At 33.9% G+C, this 19,887-nt stretch overlaps 1 protein-coding gene across 2 annotated transcripts in view; it reads left to right on the top strand.

Annotated features, from left to right (window-relative positions):
• Window positions 1–19,887, top strand: part of LOC105200707 (dolichol kinase) — a 62,293-nt gene continuing 42,406 nt past the window's right edge. Inside the window, exon 1 of one of the 2 annotated variants that reach the window (XM_039449068.1) lies at window positions 1–367. In XM_039449068.1, coding sequence (XP_039305002.1) covers window positions 288–367 — 80 coding nt within the window. In that variant the 5' untranslated portion in view covers window positions 1–287. Of the gene's footprint in view, window positions 368–15,283; window positions 16,293–19,887 lie in introns of those variants that run through there. The other variant, XM_039449067.1, reaches the window with a different exon arrangement.

The raw sequence follows: 19,887 nt of genomic DNA, 5'->3' as shown, positions 1-19,887 counted from the left end.
AAGGAACGTTCCAGTGCAGTCTAGTGCAGGAATAGAAAACAAGCCTTAGGTCTACTATCTTTTTCAGTTTTAAACAAACACGTGTGTCAGTTATCAAATAGAGCGGCGTCAAGTTACGACAGATAACGTATCCGATATCCGATTTGTCTTTCTGCTGCTGCGTAATCTCTCGCGATCTACTTTCCTGTTTAAAGTGGTTCAAAGTGCGTGAACAAAGCGCGTTGATGGTGGGTGCGGTGTCTCATGCTGATGATATGAGAAGTGATTCTTTTTAGCCGGGAGGAAGAATGGAGATGTTGGTCGCGCGATACACTCGGCTCGAGGAAAATATACTGCAAAATGTCAAACGTAATGGCATACGACATCGGTACGTCACATTGCTATTTCTTCCTGAGAGCGAGACCTTAACCTTAATAAGGGATTTATTCGCGTTTGGTTGAAACTGGAACGAGTGATACGTTTGTTGTTTGGTATCAGAGCAATTTCGGGCAATAATTGCGTTGCACTTTGTAATTTGACGGTGATGATTGCTGATAATTTTGGAGTTGATATTAATGATTGAAGTTGACGATCTGAAGGCAAATTTCCAGATAACAAAATGTGGTCTTTCTATAATAAGCAATCGCCACTTATATTGTCCCTATAAATGCTACAATATCTTAGAATGTTATACGAATATTATTAAAAATTAAAATAATATAAAAATAAGATTCCGAAAATATAATATTTTTTAATATTATAAGAATATTATTTTAATGTTACATGTCTTTTATATAATATTTGTAGTATATTGTTTCAATATCTGTGAAATATTATGAAAATGGTTTACTTATATTATTTTTATTAAAAAATTAATGTGAACTATTATGCATAAAATATTCATAAACTTTATAATTATTATATTTAAAAGTTATAATATTTTTGGTAATTAAAAATATTGAAGTAAATAATATTATCAAAATACTTAAGTTAGACTCTCGAGATTTAAAAACAAAAAACCATAAAACAAGGGCTAATAAGAGTCAGAGTGGTTGATGGCATGCACAAAAACAATTCAACGATTTCAAAATTCTTTGTTTATTTTATCAGATTTGTACATTTTGACCTTTTTTTGGGATCATCATCAGCAAACATAAATTCGAAATTGGGACATTATTAGTTTTGTGGGGGGAAGGGAGATGTCACTCATGGCTAACCAACCCATAGTAAATTTCCCACCGTACGACATGAGATGATTTGATCTCTCTATAAAAGTGTGAGAGAAAAATAAATAATATTATTTGATATTACTTTTATTCATTAATAAAAGTAATATCAAATAATATTATTTATTTTTCATATAATATTCATTGAATATCATCAGGAGTGAACACATAATCACTTTTTATTAATATTAAATGATATTTCAGGAATAATAGTATTGTAAATAATATTGTAGTATAGAGACACTTATAGAGACACTAGCTATGTCAGAATTATAAAACATAATTTTCAGGAAATTTGCATTATAAGTCATATTAAATTAGAGAACTTTGACTGATAATGGGAAAACAATATAAATGCCTTAATGGTCACAGCTCGATCTTAGTGCTGATATTTAGTGTGATTTTATATACCTTTTCAAATTTACAAAACTGAATAAATTTTTGGTTGTAATACAGCTCTAAGTTGAATAAGAATTATATAGTAATATTATATTTATTAAATTGAAAGTTAGTTTATTAATAAATGATGTTAACTCGCATCTGAATGTGAGAATCCTTTTCTCTCTAAAAAACTCTAAAGAATTTGTTGTGAAAAATAACATCTCCTCAGCCAGGGTTTGAACTTAGGATTTTTTAAATTTCCGATACATATGTCTTAGTCAACTCAACCACCGAGGTTGATGTGATATTCTTTGCAATAATAGACAATGAATAAGACCTCTGATAAGTTGACAGGGCCAAATCAGCAGAGTTGAATGCAACTTATCAGAAAATTTAGTACTTATTTTGTACTATTTTGTACCAAAAAAAAATAATTTTGTACCCTGTGTCATTTATGAAAAAATTGTGGCACTGTCAACTTTATATTAAGCTAGCAGGACTAAAAAAAATATATAAATAAAAAATACGACGTATACAGGGTGTCCAGGATAAGTGGCCACCCTGTTTTATCTCATAAACTAAGAGAGATAGACTCAATAAATATAACATCAAATTAAATGGTTTGAACTAAACTTTATTGTGAGCACAGTGGTTACTTGCAGAAATTATTTATGTTAAAGAACGAAGAGACATGCACAACTTTTCCATGGTAAAGTGAATATTTTTATATGATAATAGTTGTAGCGTTTTTTTTAATGAATACAGTAATGTATGATTTATCAAAATTATTTTACAAATTATAGAAGTTATGTCGGTTTAAAGTTTTGCGGGCGACTAATACCATTTCAGTTTCGCCCCTGCGGTGTGGCTAATTTTTGACTCCCGTTTTGGCGATTGACGTGTAACGTGTTGACATCTGGTTATAATATTTGATGTACGTAAAATGTAAGTAATAAGAATATGAAAATCTACAGGTTTATAAAATTATTACACCAAATATTATAATCAAATATCAACATGTTATACGTTAATCGCCAAAATGGGAGTCGGAAGTTAGTCACACCGCAGGGGCGAAACTGCAATGATATTAGTCGCCCGCGAAACTATAAATTGACATAAACTTCTATAATTTGTAAAATAATTTTGATAAATCATACATTACTGTATTCATTAAAAAAAAAAACGCTACAACTTTTATCATATAAAAATATTTACTTTACCATGCAAAAGTTGTGCATGTCTCTTCGTTCTTTAACATAGATAATTTCTTTAAGTAACCACTGTGCTCACAATAAAGTTTAGTTTAAACCATTTAATTTGATATTATATTTATTGGGTCTCTGCTAGTTTACGAAATAAAGCGGGGTGGCCACTTATATCGGGATACCCTGTATAATTAGCGCTGAATTTGTACTAATTTGTACATACCACTCAAAACAAATTAAAATATGTCCATTAACTCCTTAAAACAACCTCTATTTCATAATAAGACATTTCTCTTTTGATTTTTTCAGAATTTAATTAATCAAATTGAACTTTATCTTTTTATTTTCTACCGATTATGTATTATAAACATTCATTAAGATACTTTTTATTTTTAGTCTTTGAAACGATAGTGTCTCTTTAATCACCGTTTGAGCGGATGTCAGCATGTATTTTGGATAATTAAATATAGATTCTAATAATTATATAGAAATGTTCTATTAGGAAGTAGGGGTTGTTTTAAGGGGTAAATGGTAATATTTTTAAGTTTTTTGGGTGGTATAAATTAGTACAAATTCTGTACTAATAGAATCTATCGTTATTTATCATTTTTTAATAATTTTGATTTAGTTGTGTTTATTCTATGTTGGCAGGATCATGATTTTTTTTAAATAACATGGGGTACAAAATTTCCTCTGGTGGTACGAAAAAGTACATAATCGGTAATAAATAAAAAGATAAATTTAGTTTAATTTGATTAATTAAATTCTAAAAAAATAGAAAAAGAAATATTCCATTACGAAATAATTTTCTGATAAGTTGTATTTGATTCTGCTGATTTAGTTCTGTCAACTTATCAGAGGTTTTATTCATTGTCCATCGTTGCAAGGAATATCACACAGTACAAAATTACCTTTGCAAAAAAGGTAAAAAAAAGCGCTTATTTGTGTTGAGCGCAACTTATCTTGAAATTGTGTAATCTAATAAAAATGATATACATTTATTTAAAAAAAAATGTGAAATCTTTTAAAGTGCGCCTATTATAAAAAGAATATACTTTTTTTACAAAATTAAAGTAGTAGTATTTGTATTTTATTTGAAAAACATTCCTATTCTAACCCAACTGATAGTATCTTCAACTTTTATACAAAATCCACGTGGTATTATCTCTGTATTGTCATTAAAAAATCTTCATATTTTCAAAATTCAAGTGATAGCATCTTTAATTCTTATTAAAAAATTTTATTCTAACCCAAGAAGTATTTTTTTAAATATTGTGTAATTTAATTCAACCTAAATGCATTTTTCCAAAAAATCTTTTAAACAATCAAAGTATACTATTTTTGTATTTCCATTAAAAAATCTTTTAATTTTAACCCAAGTGGTTGTATTTAATTTTAACAAGTTTCAATGGAATATATAACATTTAATTTAAAAGATTAAAGAGGAAACGGTACAAAATGAGAAAATTTTATTGAAATAAAAAATTTTTGATGTACAAAAACATGGCGCTGCTAGATAGAAAAAGCAGAAAAGACATAAGAAATAATGCAATAAATGTAACACTTGTAAAATATGCGTTATAAAAGAAATTTGCGAAATAAGTTTTAGTTTCTTTAACATTTAAGTAATTCTAATCGTAAGTTAAACTTAAGATACCACTTGAATTTTATTAAAAAAAATTAAGATTCTGTTAAAATATAAATTATTTAGGTTAAATTAGATTACAAAATTTTAATATATTATTTATTTTAAATTAAATACCACTTGGATTGGAAGATTTTCAATGACAATACAGAGATAGTAGCAATTAGGTTTTGTACAGAAAGTGTGTGTGAAGCTGGCACATTATTTGGTGGAAAATCACTAAACATTGACAGTTCTGGGTTTATTTTCAATAGTTCTACAGTTCCTGATAGATAAAACAAATAGTTCTGGCCTTTAAAGCGAAAAAAACGCATAGGACAAAGTGAGGTGCCAGGTTCACGCAGCACCTCAGTTTGTCCTACGACATTTTCCAGACCGAATTCTTGTAGGATTTTAAAAGATCTATAGTTCTAGATGAGTTCTAGAAAGAGTTCCAGCGTTTAACATAGTTTATTTATTTATTTTTTTTTAATTATTATAAAACATTTATGTTATAATATTATATAATAGAGTTCCGTGTACAAAAAAATATTTTTCCTACAGTTCTCAACATATTAAAGCGCGTTCCGAAGAGTTCCGGGCGATTCCGATATTAGTTAATTAACAAAAAATTAATAACTCCCGAAAAAGCTCGATTTTCCGCACATATAGGTGAGGTACTGGTCTTTTTCGAAGAGTTCCGTGTACGAAAAAATATTTTTCCTACAGTTCTCAACATATTGAAGCGCGTTCCGAAGAGTTCCGGGCGATTCCGATATTAGTTAATTAACAAAAAATTAATAACTCCCGAAAAAGTCGATTTTCCGCACATATAGGTGAGGTACTGGTCTTTTTCGAAGAGTTCCGTGTACGAAAAAATATTTTTCCTACAGTTCTCAACATATTAAAGCGCGTGCCGAAGAGTTCCGGGCGATTCCGATATTAGTTAATTAACAAAAAATTAATAACTCCCGAAAAAGTCGATTTTCCGCACATATAGGTGAGGTGCTGGACTTTTTCGAAGAGTTCTGTGTACGAAAAAATATTTTTCCTACAGTTCTCAACATATTAAAGCGCGTGCCGAAGAGTTCCGGGCGATTCCGATATTAGTTAATTAACAAAAAATTAATAACTCTCGAAAAAGCTCGATTTTCCGCACATATAGGTGAGGTGCTGGACTTTTTCGAAGAGTTCTGTGTACGAAAAAATATTTTTTCTACAGTTCTCAACATATTGAAGCGCGTGCCGAAGAGTTCCGGGCGATTCCGATATTAGTTAATTAACAAAAAATTAATAACTCCTGAAAAAGCCGATTTTTCGCACATATAGGTGAGGTGCTGGACTTTTTCGAAGAGTTCTGTGTACGAAAAAATATTTGTTCTACAGTTCTCAACATATTGAAGCGCGTGCCGAAGAGTTCCGGGCGATTCCGATATTAGTTAATTAACAAAAAATTAATAACACCCGAAAAAGTCGATTTTCCGCACATATAGGTGAGGTGCTGGACTTTTTCGAAGAGTTCTGTGTACGAAAAAATATTTTTCCTACAGTTCTAAACATATTGAAGCGCGTTCCGAAGAGTTCCGGGCGATTCCGATATTAGTTAATTAACAAAAAATTAATAACACCCGAAAAAGTCGATTTTCCGCACATATAGGTGAGGTGCTGGACTTTTTCGAAGAGTTCTGTGTACGAAAAAATATTTTTTCTACAGTTCTCAACATATTGAAGCGCGTGCCGAAGAGTTCCGGGCGATTCCGATATTAGTTAATTAACAAAAAATTAATAACACCCGAAAAAGTCGATTTTCCGCACATATAGGTGAGGTGCTGGACTTTTTCGAAGAGTTCTGTGTACGAAAAAATATTTTTCCTACAGTTCTAAACATATTGAAGCGCGTTCCGAAGAGTTCCGGGCGATTCCGATATTAGTTAATTAACAAAAAATTAATAACACCCGAAAAAGTCGATTTTCCGCACATATAGGTGAGGTGCTGGACTTTTTCGAAGAGTTCTGTGTACGAAAAAATATTTTTTCTACAGTTCTCAACATATTGAAGCGCGTGCCGAAGAGTTCCGGGCGATTCCGATATTAGTTAATTAACAAAAAATTAATAACTCCCGAAAAAGCCGATTTTCCGCACATATAGGTGAGGTGCTGGACTTTTTCGAAGAGTTCTGTGTACGAAAAAATATTTTTCCTACAGTTCTCAACATATTAAAGCGCGTGCCGAAGAGTTCCGGGCGATTCCGATATTAGTTAATTAACAAAAAATTAATAACTCCCGAAAAAGTCGATTTTCCGCACATATAGGTGAGGTGCTGGACTTTTTCGAAGAGTTCTGTGTACGAAAAAATATTTTTCCTACAGTTCTCAACATATTAAAGCGCGTGCCGAAGAGTTCCGGGCGATTCCGATATTAGTTAATTAACAAAAAATTAATAACACCCGAAAAAGTCGATTTTCCGCACATATAGGTGAGGTGCTGGACTTTTTCGAAGAGTTCTGTGTACGAAAAAATATTTTTCCTACAGTTCTCAACATATTAAAGCGCGTGCCGAAGAGTTCCGGGCGATTCCGATATTAGTTAATTAACAAAAAATTAATAACTCCCGAAAAAGCTCGATTTTCCGCACATATAGGTGAGGTGCTGGACTTTTTCGAAGAGTTCTGTGTACGAAAAAATATTTTTTCTACAGTTCTCAACATATTGAAGCGCGTGCCGAAGAGTTCCGGGCGATTCCGATATTAGTTAATTAACAAAAAATTAATAACTCCCGAAAAAGTCGATTTTCCGCACATATAGGTGAGGTGCTGGACTTTTTCGAAGAGTTCTGTGTACGAAAAAATATTTTTCCTACAGTTCTCAACATATTAAAGCGCGTTCCGAAGAGTTCCGGGCGATTCCGATATTAGTTAATTAACAAAAAATTAATAACTCTCGAAAAAGCTGATTTTCCGCACATATAGGTGAGGTGCTGGACTTTTTCGAAGAGTTCTGTGTACGAAAAAATATTTTTTCTACAGTTCTCAACATATTGAAGCGCGTGCCGAAGAGTTCCGGGCGATTCCGATATTAGTTAATTAACAAAAAATTAATAACTCCCGAAAAAGCCGATTTTCCGCACATATAGGTGAGGTGCTGGACTTTTTCGAAGAGTTCTGTGTACGAAAAAATATTTTTCCTACAGTTCTCAACATATTGAAGCGCGTGCCGAAGAGTTCCGGGCGATTCCGATATTAGTTAATTAACAAAAAATTAATAACACCCGAAAAAGTCGATTTTCCGCACATATAGGTGAGGTGCTGGACTTTTTCGAAGAGTTCTGTGTACGAAAAAATATTTTTTCTACAGTTCTCAACATATTGAAGCGCGTGCCGAAGAGTTCCGGGCGATTGCATCATTTATTAGTTAATAATAAATTGTTAACTCCCGCCAAACACGTATTTTGTCATATATGGTTGAGACGCTAGTCTTTATTCGAGAGTTCCGTGTACAAAAAAATATTTTTCCAATAGTTCTTAACGTAACAAAGCGCCTTCCGAAGAGTTCCGGTCGAGTGCATAATTTATTAGTTAATAATAAATTGTTAACTCCCGCCAAACACGTATTTTGTCATATATGGGTGAGACGCTGGTCTTTATTCGAGAGTTCCGTGTACAAAAAAATATTTTTCCAATAGTTCTTAACGTAACAAAGCGCCTTCCGAAGAGTTCCGGTCGATTGCATAATTTATTAGTTAATAATAAATTGTTAACTCCCGCCAAACACGTATTTTGTCATATATGGTTGAGACGCTGGTCTTTATTCGAGAGTTCCGTGTACAAAAAAATATTTTTCCAATAGTTCTTAACGTAACAAAGCGCCTTCCGAAGAGTTCCGGTCGATTGCATAATTTATTATTAACTAATAAATATTATTAACTAATAAATTATGCAATCGACCGGAACTCTTCGGAAGGCGCTTTGTTACGTTAAGAACTATTGGAAAAATATTTTTTTGTACACGGAACTCTCGAATAAAGACCAGCGTCTCACCCATATATGGCAAAATACGTGTTTGGCGGGAGTTAACAATTTATTATTAACTAATAAATTATGCAATCGACCGGAACTCTTCGGAAGGCGCTTTGTTACGTTAAGAACTATTGGAAAAATATTTTTTTGTACACGGAACTCTCGAATAAAGACCAGCGTCTCACCCATATATGACAAAATACGTGTTTGGCGGGAGTTAACAATTTATTATTAACTAATAAATTATGCAATCGACCGGAACTCTTCGGAAGGCGCTTTGTTACGTTAAGAACTATTGGAAAAATATTTTTTTGTACACAGAACTCTCGAATAAAGACCAGCGTTTCACCCATATATGACAGAATACGTGTTTGGCGGGAGTTAACAATTTATTATTAACTAATAAATTATGCAATCGACCGGAACTCTTCGGAACGCGTTTTAATATGTTGAGAACTGTAGGAAAAATATTTTTTCGTACACAGAACTCTTCGAAAAAGTCCAGCACCTCACCTATATGTGCGGAAAATCGACTTTTTCGGGAGTTATTAATTTTTTGTTAATTAACTAATATCGGAATCGCCCGGAACTCTTCGGCACGCGCTTCAATATGTTGAGAACTGTAGAAAAAATATTTTTTCGTACACAGAACTCTTCGAAAAAGTCCAGCACCTCACCTATATGTGCGGAAAATCGACTTTTTCGGGAGTTATTAATTTTTTGTTAATTAACTAATATCGGAATCGCCCGGAACTCTTCGGCACGCGCTTTAATATGTTGAGAACTGTAGGAAAAATATTTTTTCGTACACAGAACTCTTCGAAAAAGTCCAGCACCTCACCTATATGTGCGGAAAATCGGCTTTTTCGGGATGTTATTAATTTTTTGTTAATTAACTAATATCGGAATCGCCCGGAACTCTTCGGCACGCGCTTCAATATGTTGAGAACTGTAGGAAAAATATTTTTTCGTACACAGAACTCTTCGAAAAAGTCCAGCACCTCACCTATATGTGCGGAAAATCGACTTTTTCGGGTGTTATTAATTTTTTGTTAATTAACTAATATCGGAATCGCCCGGAACTCTTCGGCACGCGCTTCAATATGTTGAGAACTGTAGAAAAAATATTTTTTCGTACACAGAACTCTTCGAAAAAGTCCAGCACCTCACCTATATGTGCGGAAAATCGACTTTTTCGGGAGTTATTAATTTTTTGTTAATTAACTAATATCGGAATCGCCCGGAACTCTTCGGCACGCGCTTCAATATGTTGAGAACTGTAGAAAAAATATTTTTTCGTACACAGAACTCTTCGAAAAAGTCCAGCACCTCACCTATATGTGCGGAAAATCAGCTTTTTCGAGAGTTATTAATTTTTTGTTAATTAACTAATATCGGAATCGCCCGGAACTCTTCGGCACGCGCTTAATATGTTGAGAACTGTAGGAAAAATATTTTTTCGTACACAGAACTCTTCGAAAAAGTCCAGCACCTCACCTATATGTGCGGAAAATCGACTTTTTCGGGAGTTATTAATTTTTTGTTAATTAACTAATATCGGAATCGCCCGGAACTCTTCGGCACGCGCTTTAATATGTTGAGAACTGTAGGAAAAATATTTTTTCGTACACAGAACTCTTCGAAAAAGTCCAGCACCTCACCTATATGTGCGGAAAATCGGCTATTTCGGGATTTATTAATTTTTTGTTAATTAACTAATATCGGAATCGCCCGGAACTCTTCGGCACGCGCTTTAATATGTTGAGAACTGTAGAAAAAATATTTTTTCGTACACAGAACTCTTCGAAAAAGTCCAGCACCTCACCTATATGTGCGGAAAATCGACTTTTTCGGGTGTTATTAATTTTTTGTTAATTAACTAATATCGGAATCGCCCGGAACTCTTCGGAACGCGCTTCAATATGTTTAGAACTGTAGGAAAAATATTTTTTCGTACACAGAACTCTTCGAAAAAGTCCAGCACCTCACCTATATGTGCGGAAAATCGACTTTTTCGGGTGTTATTAATTTTTTGTTAATTAACTAATATCGGAATCGCCCGGAACTCTTCGGCACGCGCTTCAATATGTTGAGAACTGTAGAAAAAATATTTTTTCGTACACAGAACTCTTCGAAAAAGTCCAGCACCTCACCTATATGTGCGGAAAATCGGCTTTTTCAGGAGTTATTAATTTTTTGTTAATTAACTAATATCGGAATCGCCCGGAACTCTTCGGCACGCGCTTCAATATGTTGAGAACTGTAGAAAAAATATTTTTTCGTACACAGAACTCTTCGAAAAAGTCCAGCACCTCACCTATATGTGCGGAAAATCAGCTTTTTCGGGAGTTATTAATTTTTTGTTAATTAACTAATATCGGAATCGCCCGGAACTCTTCGGCACGCGCTTCAATATGTTGAGAACTGTAGGAAAAATATTTTTTCGTACACAGAACTCTTCGAAAAAGTCCAGCACCTCACCTATATGTGCGGAAAATCGACTTTTTCGGGAGTTATTAATTTTTTGTTAATTAACTAATATCGGAATCGCCCGGAACTCTTCGGCACGCGCTTTAATATGTTGAGAACTGTAGGAAAAATATTTTTTCGTACACAGAACTCTTCGAAAAAGTCCAGCACCTCACCTATATGTGCGGAAAATCGGCTTTTTCGGGAGTTATTAATTTTTTGTTAATTAACTAATATCGGAATCGCCCGGAACTCTTCGGCACGCGCTTCAATATGTTGAGAACTGTAGAAAAAATATTTTTTCGTACACAGAACTCTTCGAAAAAGTCCAGCACCTCACCTATATGTGCGGAAAATCGACTTTTTCGGGTGTTATTAATTTTTTGTTAATTAACTAATATCGGAATCGCCCGGAACTCTTCGGAACGCGCTTCAATATGTTTAGAACTGTAGGAAAAATATTTTTTCGTACACAGAACTCTTCGAAAAAGTCCAGCACCTCACCTATATGTGCGGAAAATCGACTTTTTCGGGTGTTATTAATTTTTTGTTAATTAACTAATATCGGAATCGCCCGGAACTCTTCGGCACGCGCTTCAATATGTTGAGAACTGTAGAAAAAATATTTTTTCGTACACAGAACTCTTCGAAAAAGTCCAGCACCTCACCTATATGTGCGAAAAATCGGCTTTTTCAGGAGTTATTAATTTTTTGTTAATTAACTAATATCGGAATCGCCCGGAACTCTTCGGCACGCGCTTCAATATGTTGAGAACTGTAGAAAAAATATTTTTTCGTACACAGAACTCTTCGAAAAAGTCCAGCACCTCACCTATATGTGCGGAAAATCAGCTTTTTCGAGAGTTATTAATTTTTTGTTAATTAACTAATATCGGAATCGCCCGGAACTCTTCGGCACGCGCTTTAATATGTTGAGAACTGTAGGAAAAATATTTTTTCGTACACAGAACTCTTCGAAAAAGTCCAGCACCTCACCTATATGTGCGGAAAATCGACTTTTTCGGGAGTTATTAATTTTTTGTTAATTAACTAATATCGGAATCGCCCGGAACTCTTCGGCACGCGCTTTAATATGTTGAGAACTGTAGGAAAAATATTTTTTCGTACACAGAACTCTTCGAAAAAGTCCAGCACCTCACCTATATGTGCGGAAAATCGACTTTTTCGGGAGTTATTAATTTTTTGTTAATTAACTAATATCGGAATCGCCCGGAACTCTTCGGCACGCGCTTTAATATGTTGAGAACTGTAGGAAAAATATTTTTTCGTACACAGAACTCTTCGAAAAAGTCCAGCACCTCACCTATATGTGCGGAAAATCGGCTTTTTCGGGATTTATTAATTTTTTGTTAATTAACTAATATCGGAATCGCCCGGAACTCTTCGGCACGCGCTTCAATATGTTGAGAACTGTAGAAAAAATATTTTTTCGTACACAGAACTCTTCGAAAAAGTCCAGCACCTCACCTATATGTGCGGAAAATCGACTTTTTCGGGTGTTATTAATTTTTTGTTAATTAACTAATATCGGAATCGCCCGGAACTCTTCGGAACGCGCTTCAATATGTTTAGAACTGTAGGAAAAATATTTTTTCGTACACAGAACTCTTCGAAAAAGTCCAGCACCTCACCTATATGTGCGGAAAATCGACTTTTTCGGGTGTTATTAATTTTTTGTTAATTAACTAATATCGGAATCGCCCGGAACTCTTCGGCACGCGCTTCAATATGTTGAGAACTGTAGAAAAAATATTTTTTCGTACACAGAACTCTTCGAAAAAGTCCAGCACCTCACCTATATGTGCGGAAAATCGGCTTTTTCGGGATTTATTAATTTTTTGTTAATTAACTAATATCGGAATCGCCCGGAACTCTTCGGCACGCGCTTCAATATGTTGAGAACTGTAGAAAAAATATTTTTTCGTACACAGAACTCTTCGAAAAAGTCCAGCACCTCACCTATATGTGCGGAAAATCGACTTTTTCGGGTGTTATTAATTTTTTGTTAATTAACTAATATCGGAATCGCCCGGAACTCTTCGGAACGCGCTTCAATATGTTTAGAACTGTAGGAAAAATATTTTTTCGTACACAGAACTCTTCGAAAAAGTCCAGCACCTCACCTATATGTGCGGAAAATCGACTTTTTCGGGTGTTATTAATTTTTTGTTATTTAACTAATATCGGAATCGCCCGGAACTCTTCGGCACGCGCTTCAATATGTTGAGAACTGTAGAACAAATATTTTTTCGTACACAGAACTCTTCGAAAAAGTCCAGCACCTCACCTATATGTGCGAAAAATCGGCTTTTTCAGGAGTTATTAATTTTTTGTTAATTAACTAATATCGGAATCGCCCGGAACTCTTCGGCACGCGCTTCAATATGTTGAGAACTGTAGAAAAAATATTTTTTCGTACACAGAACTCTTCGAAAAAGTCCAGCACCTCACCTATATGTGCGGAAAATCGACTTTTTCGGGTGTTATTAATTTTTTGTTAATTAACTAATATCGGAATCGCCCGGAACTCTTCGGCACGCGCTTCAATATGTTGAGAACTGTAGAAAAAATATTTTTTCGTACACAGAACTCTTCGAAAAAGTCCAGCACCTCACCTATATGTGCGGAAAATCGACTTTTTCGGGTGTTATTAATTTTTTGTTAATTAACTAATATCGGAATCGCCCGGAACTCTTCGGAACGCGCTTCAATATGTTTAGAACTGTAGGAAAAATATTTTTTCGTACACAGAACTCTTCGAAAAAGTCCAGCACCTCACCTATATGTGCGGAAAATCGACTTTTTCGGGTGTTATTAATTTTTTGTTAATTAACTAATATCGGAATCGCCCGGAACTCTTCGGCACGCGCTTCAATATGTTGAGAACTGTAGAACAAATATTTTTTCGTACACAGAACTCTTCGAAAAAGTCCAGCACCTCACCTATATGTGCGAAAAATCGGCTTTTTCAGGAGTTATTAATTTTTTGTTAATTAACTAATATCGGAATCGCCCGGAACTCTTCGGCACGCGCTTCAATATGTTGAGAACTGTAGAAAAAATATTTTTTCGTACACAGAACTCTTCGAAAAAGTCCAGCACCTCACCTATATGTGCGGAAAATCAGCTTTTTCGAGAGTTATTAATTTTTTGTTAATTAACTAATATCGGAATCGCCCGGAACTCTTCGGCACGCGCTTTAATATGTTGAGAACTGTAGGAAAAATATTTTTTCGTACACAGAACTCTTCGAAAAAGTCCAGCACCTCACCTATATGTGCGGAAAATCGACTTTTTCGGGTGTTATTAATTTTTTGTTAATTAACTAATATCGGAATCGCCCGGAACTCTTCGGCACGCGCTTTAATATGTTGAGAACTGTAGGAAAAATATTTTTTCGTACACAGAACTCTTCGAAAAAGTCCAGCACCTCACCTATATGTGCGGAAAATCGACTTTTTCTGGTGTTATTAATTTTTTGTTAATTAACTAATATCGGAATCGCCCGGAACTCTTCGGAACGCGCTTCAATATCTTTAGAACTGTAGGAAAAATATTTTTTTGTACACGGAACTCTATTTTATAATATTATAACATTAATGTTTTATAAAAAAAAAATAAAAAAAATAAAAAAACTATGTTAAACGCTGGAACTCTTTCTAGAACTCATCTAGAACTATAGATCTTTTAAAATCCTACAAGAATTCGGTCTGGAAAATGTCGTAGGACAAAGTGAGGTGCTGCGTGAACCTGGCACCTCACTTTGTCCTATGCGTTTTTTTCGCTTTAAAGGCCAGAACTATTTGTTTTATCTATCAGGAACTGTAGAACTATTGAAAATAAACTCAGAACTGTCAATGTTTAGTGATTTTCCACCAAATGATGTGCCAGCTTACACACACAAGATAAGTTGCGCGCAACACAGATAGGCGCTTTTTTAAAGCTTTTTTTTGAAAAGGTAATTTTGTACTGATATCACGCGTTTTGTAGTGTTAAGCAATATGTATATATATTTTTTTCTGTAATAAGACGATTTACACTATCACTTAGGTTTTATGGAATCAAATACATACCAATTGGGTTAGAATAGGAAAATTTTTTAATGAAAATATAAAATACAAAGTACTACTTGGATTTTGTAGAATTAAATTAGCATAGAAAATTTTTTCTGTTAAAATAGAAAAATAGTATCACTTGGGTTTAGAAGAAAAATAAAGATAAAGTGCACGTACACGCATACTTGATGCCTTTCTTTACCTTTTTTTGAAAAAGTAATTTTATACTGATCACGCGTTTTGCAGTGTCAAGTAATTTGTATTTTTTTTGTAATAAAAAACATGATTTTAACTTAGCAAAACTGTAAGAAAAAAAAATGGAATAAAATGTAATATTGTAATTCACAAAGGTATACTACTGTGTTCAAAAAGTAAAGTGAATTTTTAATTTAAACTTCGCGCGCTAATCGATTTGAGTAAACTGTTTTATTTTTATGTTGGTACTACTGTTAGTGACATCTGTGCCAAATTTCATCATTAATCATATAGTTACGCTTGTGTTTTCTAAACGACTAAAAGTGATTTTGGCGATTTTTACAATGTCTGATTTTGCTGAGCAAAGAAGTGCTATTAAATTTTGTTTGCGGAATGAAATTTCGGCTGCGGAAACGTGCAGAATGTTGCAGAGGGGCTTCGGTGAATCGACTATGTCGCAGAAAAATGTTTATAAGTGGTACAAAGACTTCAAAGAAGGCAGAGAACGTGCTGATGACTTGGAACGCTCCGGACCACCATTAACGTCAACTGATGAGCAACACGTAAAGAAAATCAAGGAATTGGTGCTCGAAAATCGTCGATTGACAATTAGAGACCTTGTCGATATGGTTGGCATTTCAATTGGATCAGTTCAAACAATTTTGAAGGATCATTTGGGTCTTAGAAAAGTCAAATCTCGTTTGGTGCCAAAAACACTCAATTTCCTCGAAAAAGAGCGTCGCGTTAAAGTTTGTGAAGAGATGATTTCTGACTATCAGGACGTCTACGAACGCATTATTATGGGAGATGAGACCTGGATCTATGCTTATGATCCGGAAACAACCGACCAATCGAGTGAATATCGTGCTAAAGGCGAGGCAAGACCAAAAAAATCGCGCCAAAGTCGCTCAAAAATCAAGGTTATGTTGACAGTTTTCTTCGACTATCGTGATGTTGTGCATTATGAGTTCCTTCCGCCGGGCCAAACTGTCAACAAGGAATATTATTTGAGTGTTATGCGTCGTGAAGCTATTTGCGTGAAGCTATTCGCAAGAAGAGGCCGGATTTATGGAAAGACAACTCCTAGTTTTTGCATCACAATAATGCGCCGTCTCACACGGTATTGATTCTTCGTGAGTTTTTCGCCAAAAATTCCACTCATATCGTTCCGCAACCGCCTTATTCACCTGACTTCCGTGTGACTTTTGGCTATTTCCCAAACTCAAAAGACCGCTCCGGGGATACCGCTTTGAATCTATTGAAGAGATTCAACATGAATCGCTGCGCGCTTTGAAGGCTATACCGGGAAACGACTTTTTGGCATGCTTCGAGGAATGGAAAAAACGTTGGCATAAGTGCATTATATCGGAGAGGGAATACTTCGAAGGGGATGAAATTGATTTGGATGAATAAATAAAGATTTTTCATTTTATAACAAAATTTACCTTACTTTTTGAACACAGTAGTATTAAAGTTTAAGATATTACGACATGGGCTGCCATAGTAAGTTTTTTAATTAACACAGAGATAGTATCACTTGAGTTTTGCAGAAAAAAATAAAGGTTTTTAGGCGCGCGCACACTTGGTGCCTTTTTTTACCTTTTTTTTGAAACGGTAAGTTTGTACTGATTATTCTTAACCGGGCGAAAAACGGATTAAAGGATTGTTCGCTCCACCGAAATCGCCGTGACGGAATGGTCAGTTGCGTTAGGTGATAATTACTATTCAGGTTAGATGAAGGTACATGACATGATTAATTGAATATAGCTAATATAATATAGTAGCGAACGCCTCTTTGTGTCGAAAATATGTACTGGACAAGAAAATCTTGGCGACGATGACGTTTCTTAAATGTAAAAATCGAGACTTGGACTTTGCGTCGCGATGTCTCCGCTCGTAGGGCACGGAGAGAAAAAAGAAAAACACTTTTATTATACAAGTCGGGGCCAAGTTATCGTTTGAGACTACTCAGAACTTGATCGGTTCAGCCGTTACTGAGATCTGATAATCTTGCATGCTTGGAACTCGCTTCTACATAGGCGCGAGTCGCGACCGCGCCTTTAGATTAGCCTCGGTGGTTGAGTTGGTTACATATGTACCAGAAATTTAAAAAGTCCCAAGTTCAAACCCTGGCTGAGGTGTTATTTTTCACAACAAATTCTTTAGAGTTTTTTAGAGAGAAAAAGGTTCTCACATTCAGATGCAAGTTAACATCATTTATTATTAAACTGGCTTTCAATTTAATAAACATGATTTAAGAGGATGCTATAGTGACGGGAATTACCGACACATTACAGTGTTCATTAATTTTTGAATTGGCTCTACAGATCACAAAATCCTTTTACAGAATAAAAGTACGCACCAAAACAAAGTGTGGGCTGGTAAATTTTACGAGAAAATCGAACAAAAAGTTAAAAATTTATTTATTTCCGGCTTGTGGATCTGTCAACCGAGGTTAACTTTTGTCATTTACTAACGTTCTGTAGCTCGTATGTATGAAATGAGACCAGGCTGCACTTTGGAAAACTCTAACGAACAACACTGACTGTGTCATTCCAGTCAAAAGCCTAACAAAAAAGTTTAACATGTAAACAGCTGTACGTGTACAAATTTTGCTTAGCGCACGTAAACAATGGCAAGCAGAGTAGTGACTGTAGTTGATAGGTCTTTTCGCAGATGGCGAAATAATTGAAAAACAAAGACAGATCTATGCGTTGGACAAAAAGCGATAGCCTGGTCTCCCTCGAAAAATAATCTGCAATGCCGACGTCGAGGAAGTTCTTCGGTCACTGTAGCATCCTCTTAAACATGTTTTAAAGAGTTAATGAAAATATTTTGATTTTTTTGATTTATTTATTTTTGGGTGGTACAAATTAGTACAAATTCAACGCTAACTATATACGTTGTATTTTATATATATATATACATATATATATACATGTATATATATATATTTTTTTTTGTTCTGCTAGCTTAATGAAGTTGGCAGCGCTACGATTTTTGCGTGAATGACACGATGTACAAAATTTTTTTTGGTACAAAAAAAAATAGTACAAAATAAGTACTAAATTTCTTGAGTTGTATTCGATTCTGCTGACTTGGTCCTGCCAACTTATGAGAGGTATGAATAAGAATGCTTGGCAGAGGCACGTGGTTTAAAATACAAAACTTATTTGACCAATAATGTGAAAGCACAATATAAACGAAGTATTTTTATAATTTTTAATTTATGAATATGATATTGTTAATTCTTATTCAACTTAAAGCTGTGTTATGACCGAAAGTATATTCGATTTAGTTTAGCGCAGTTTAGTGAAGGTATATAAAATCACACAAATAAATATCAGCACTAAAATTTAGTTATGACCGTTAAGACATTAAGTTCATATTGTGTTTTTATATTAGATTGTTGCGTCAGTCTATTATTCTGATCAGTCTTTTCGATAAATGTTGCATTTTTATTTGTAGTAATAATGTAATCTAAATTTTAAGTTGTAAGAAATAGAATTTGGCCATCTCTACGCAATCACTAATTACTAACTTATTGTTAGTTGCATTCTTTAATACACTTGGCTTTTGCCTTTAGTTCCTGAAGAATCTGAATGTATAAATTAATTATATGAAAGGATTTTACTACAGTTGCAAAGCTGCTTTTTCTGCTAATAAATGCAGCTTTATGACATACTAATGATTATATTTAGATTATACGTATTCTGAAATATCACTTGAGTGTCTTCATGTATTATTTTATCTTTGTTTAATACTCATTGCCTGGTAAAAAATTTTTTGTATGTAATTATATACATATAGTTAGACGTAATTATGTATAGTTATTTGTAATTATACGTCAAATATGTTCATATATATTAAAATATGTATAATTTTATATATCATTATGTATAATTATGCGTGACTTAATATAAAATTGTATAGAATTGTATATAATTATATATAATGATTACACATAATTTTATGTAGTTATTCATTAAATAGAAGAGGAGACTGGAGTAATTTCGGAGACGGGGCAATTCGAAAAATGGAAATATTTTTATGGGTATATATTAAAAATTTACTTTAAATACTGTAAACGCGTCCTAATGTAATGATGCTGCTAACAAAGATTTCTTGGTAACGGCGTCATATTAAAGTCGTAGTAGTGAAAAATGTGTTTTGCGATAGTTGAAGTAATTTCTGATAGTCAGCATTTCTTCGAAATTTAAGTAAGATGAATACGATTTTTTTGAAAACTTTGAATGTATCATATCTAGTTGAATGTATTTGAAACATTTTGTGTTTACTTTTTGCTGTGTGATGTTTATTTATTGTCGATCATACGCAATAATGCGCACATTTGATGTCTGAGCTATTCGAAACACCAAACGTCGAATTCTTGTTTGGACGATTTTGTTTCATATTTACGTTCTATGTATCAAATACACAATTTAATACTCACAAGCAAATCTACCCAACTGTTACACTCTGATTTTGATGAGCTTTGAATATGTTGTATTCTAGGTCAAAATAAGAGACATGGATATTTTTTATATGGGCCCATATGCATTTTTAGGGGGTGAAACACTTCTTTGAAAAAAATTGGTTTTTTTCTTTTGAAGCGTATATCGTCGAAACTATAAGAGATAGAAAAAAATGTTTGAAATGAAAGTGGAATGGCTTGAAAAGTACTTTATAAAAGTGATAAAAAAATTTTTATTTTA

Source organism: Solenopsis invicta, chromosome 5, assembly GCF_016802725.1.
Source record: "Solenopsis invicta isolate M01_SB chromosome 5, UNIL_Sinv_3.0, whole genome shotgun sequence".
Classification (NCBI taxonomy): domain Eukaryota; kingdom Metazoa; phylum Arthropoda; class Insecta; order Hymenoptera; family Formicidae; genus Solenopsis; species Solenopsis invicta.
Note: the sequence above shows the minus strand (reverse complement) of the source record. Positions and strands in the feature narration are given on the sequence as shown.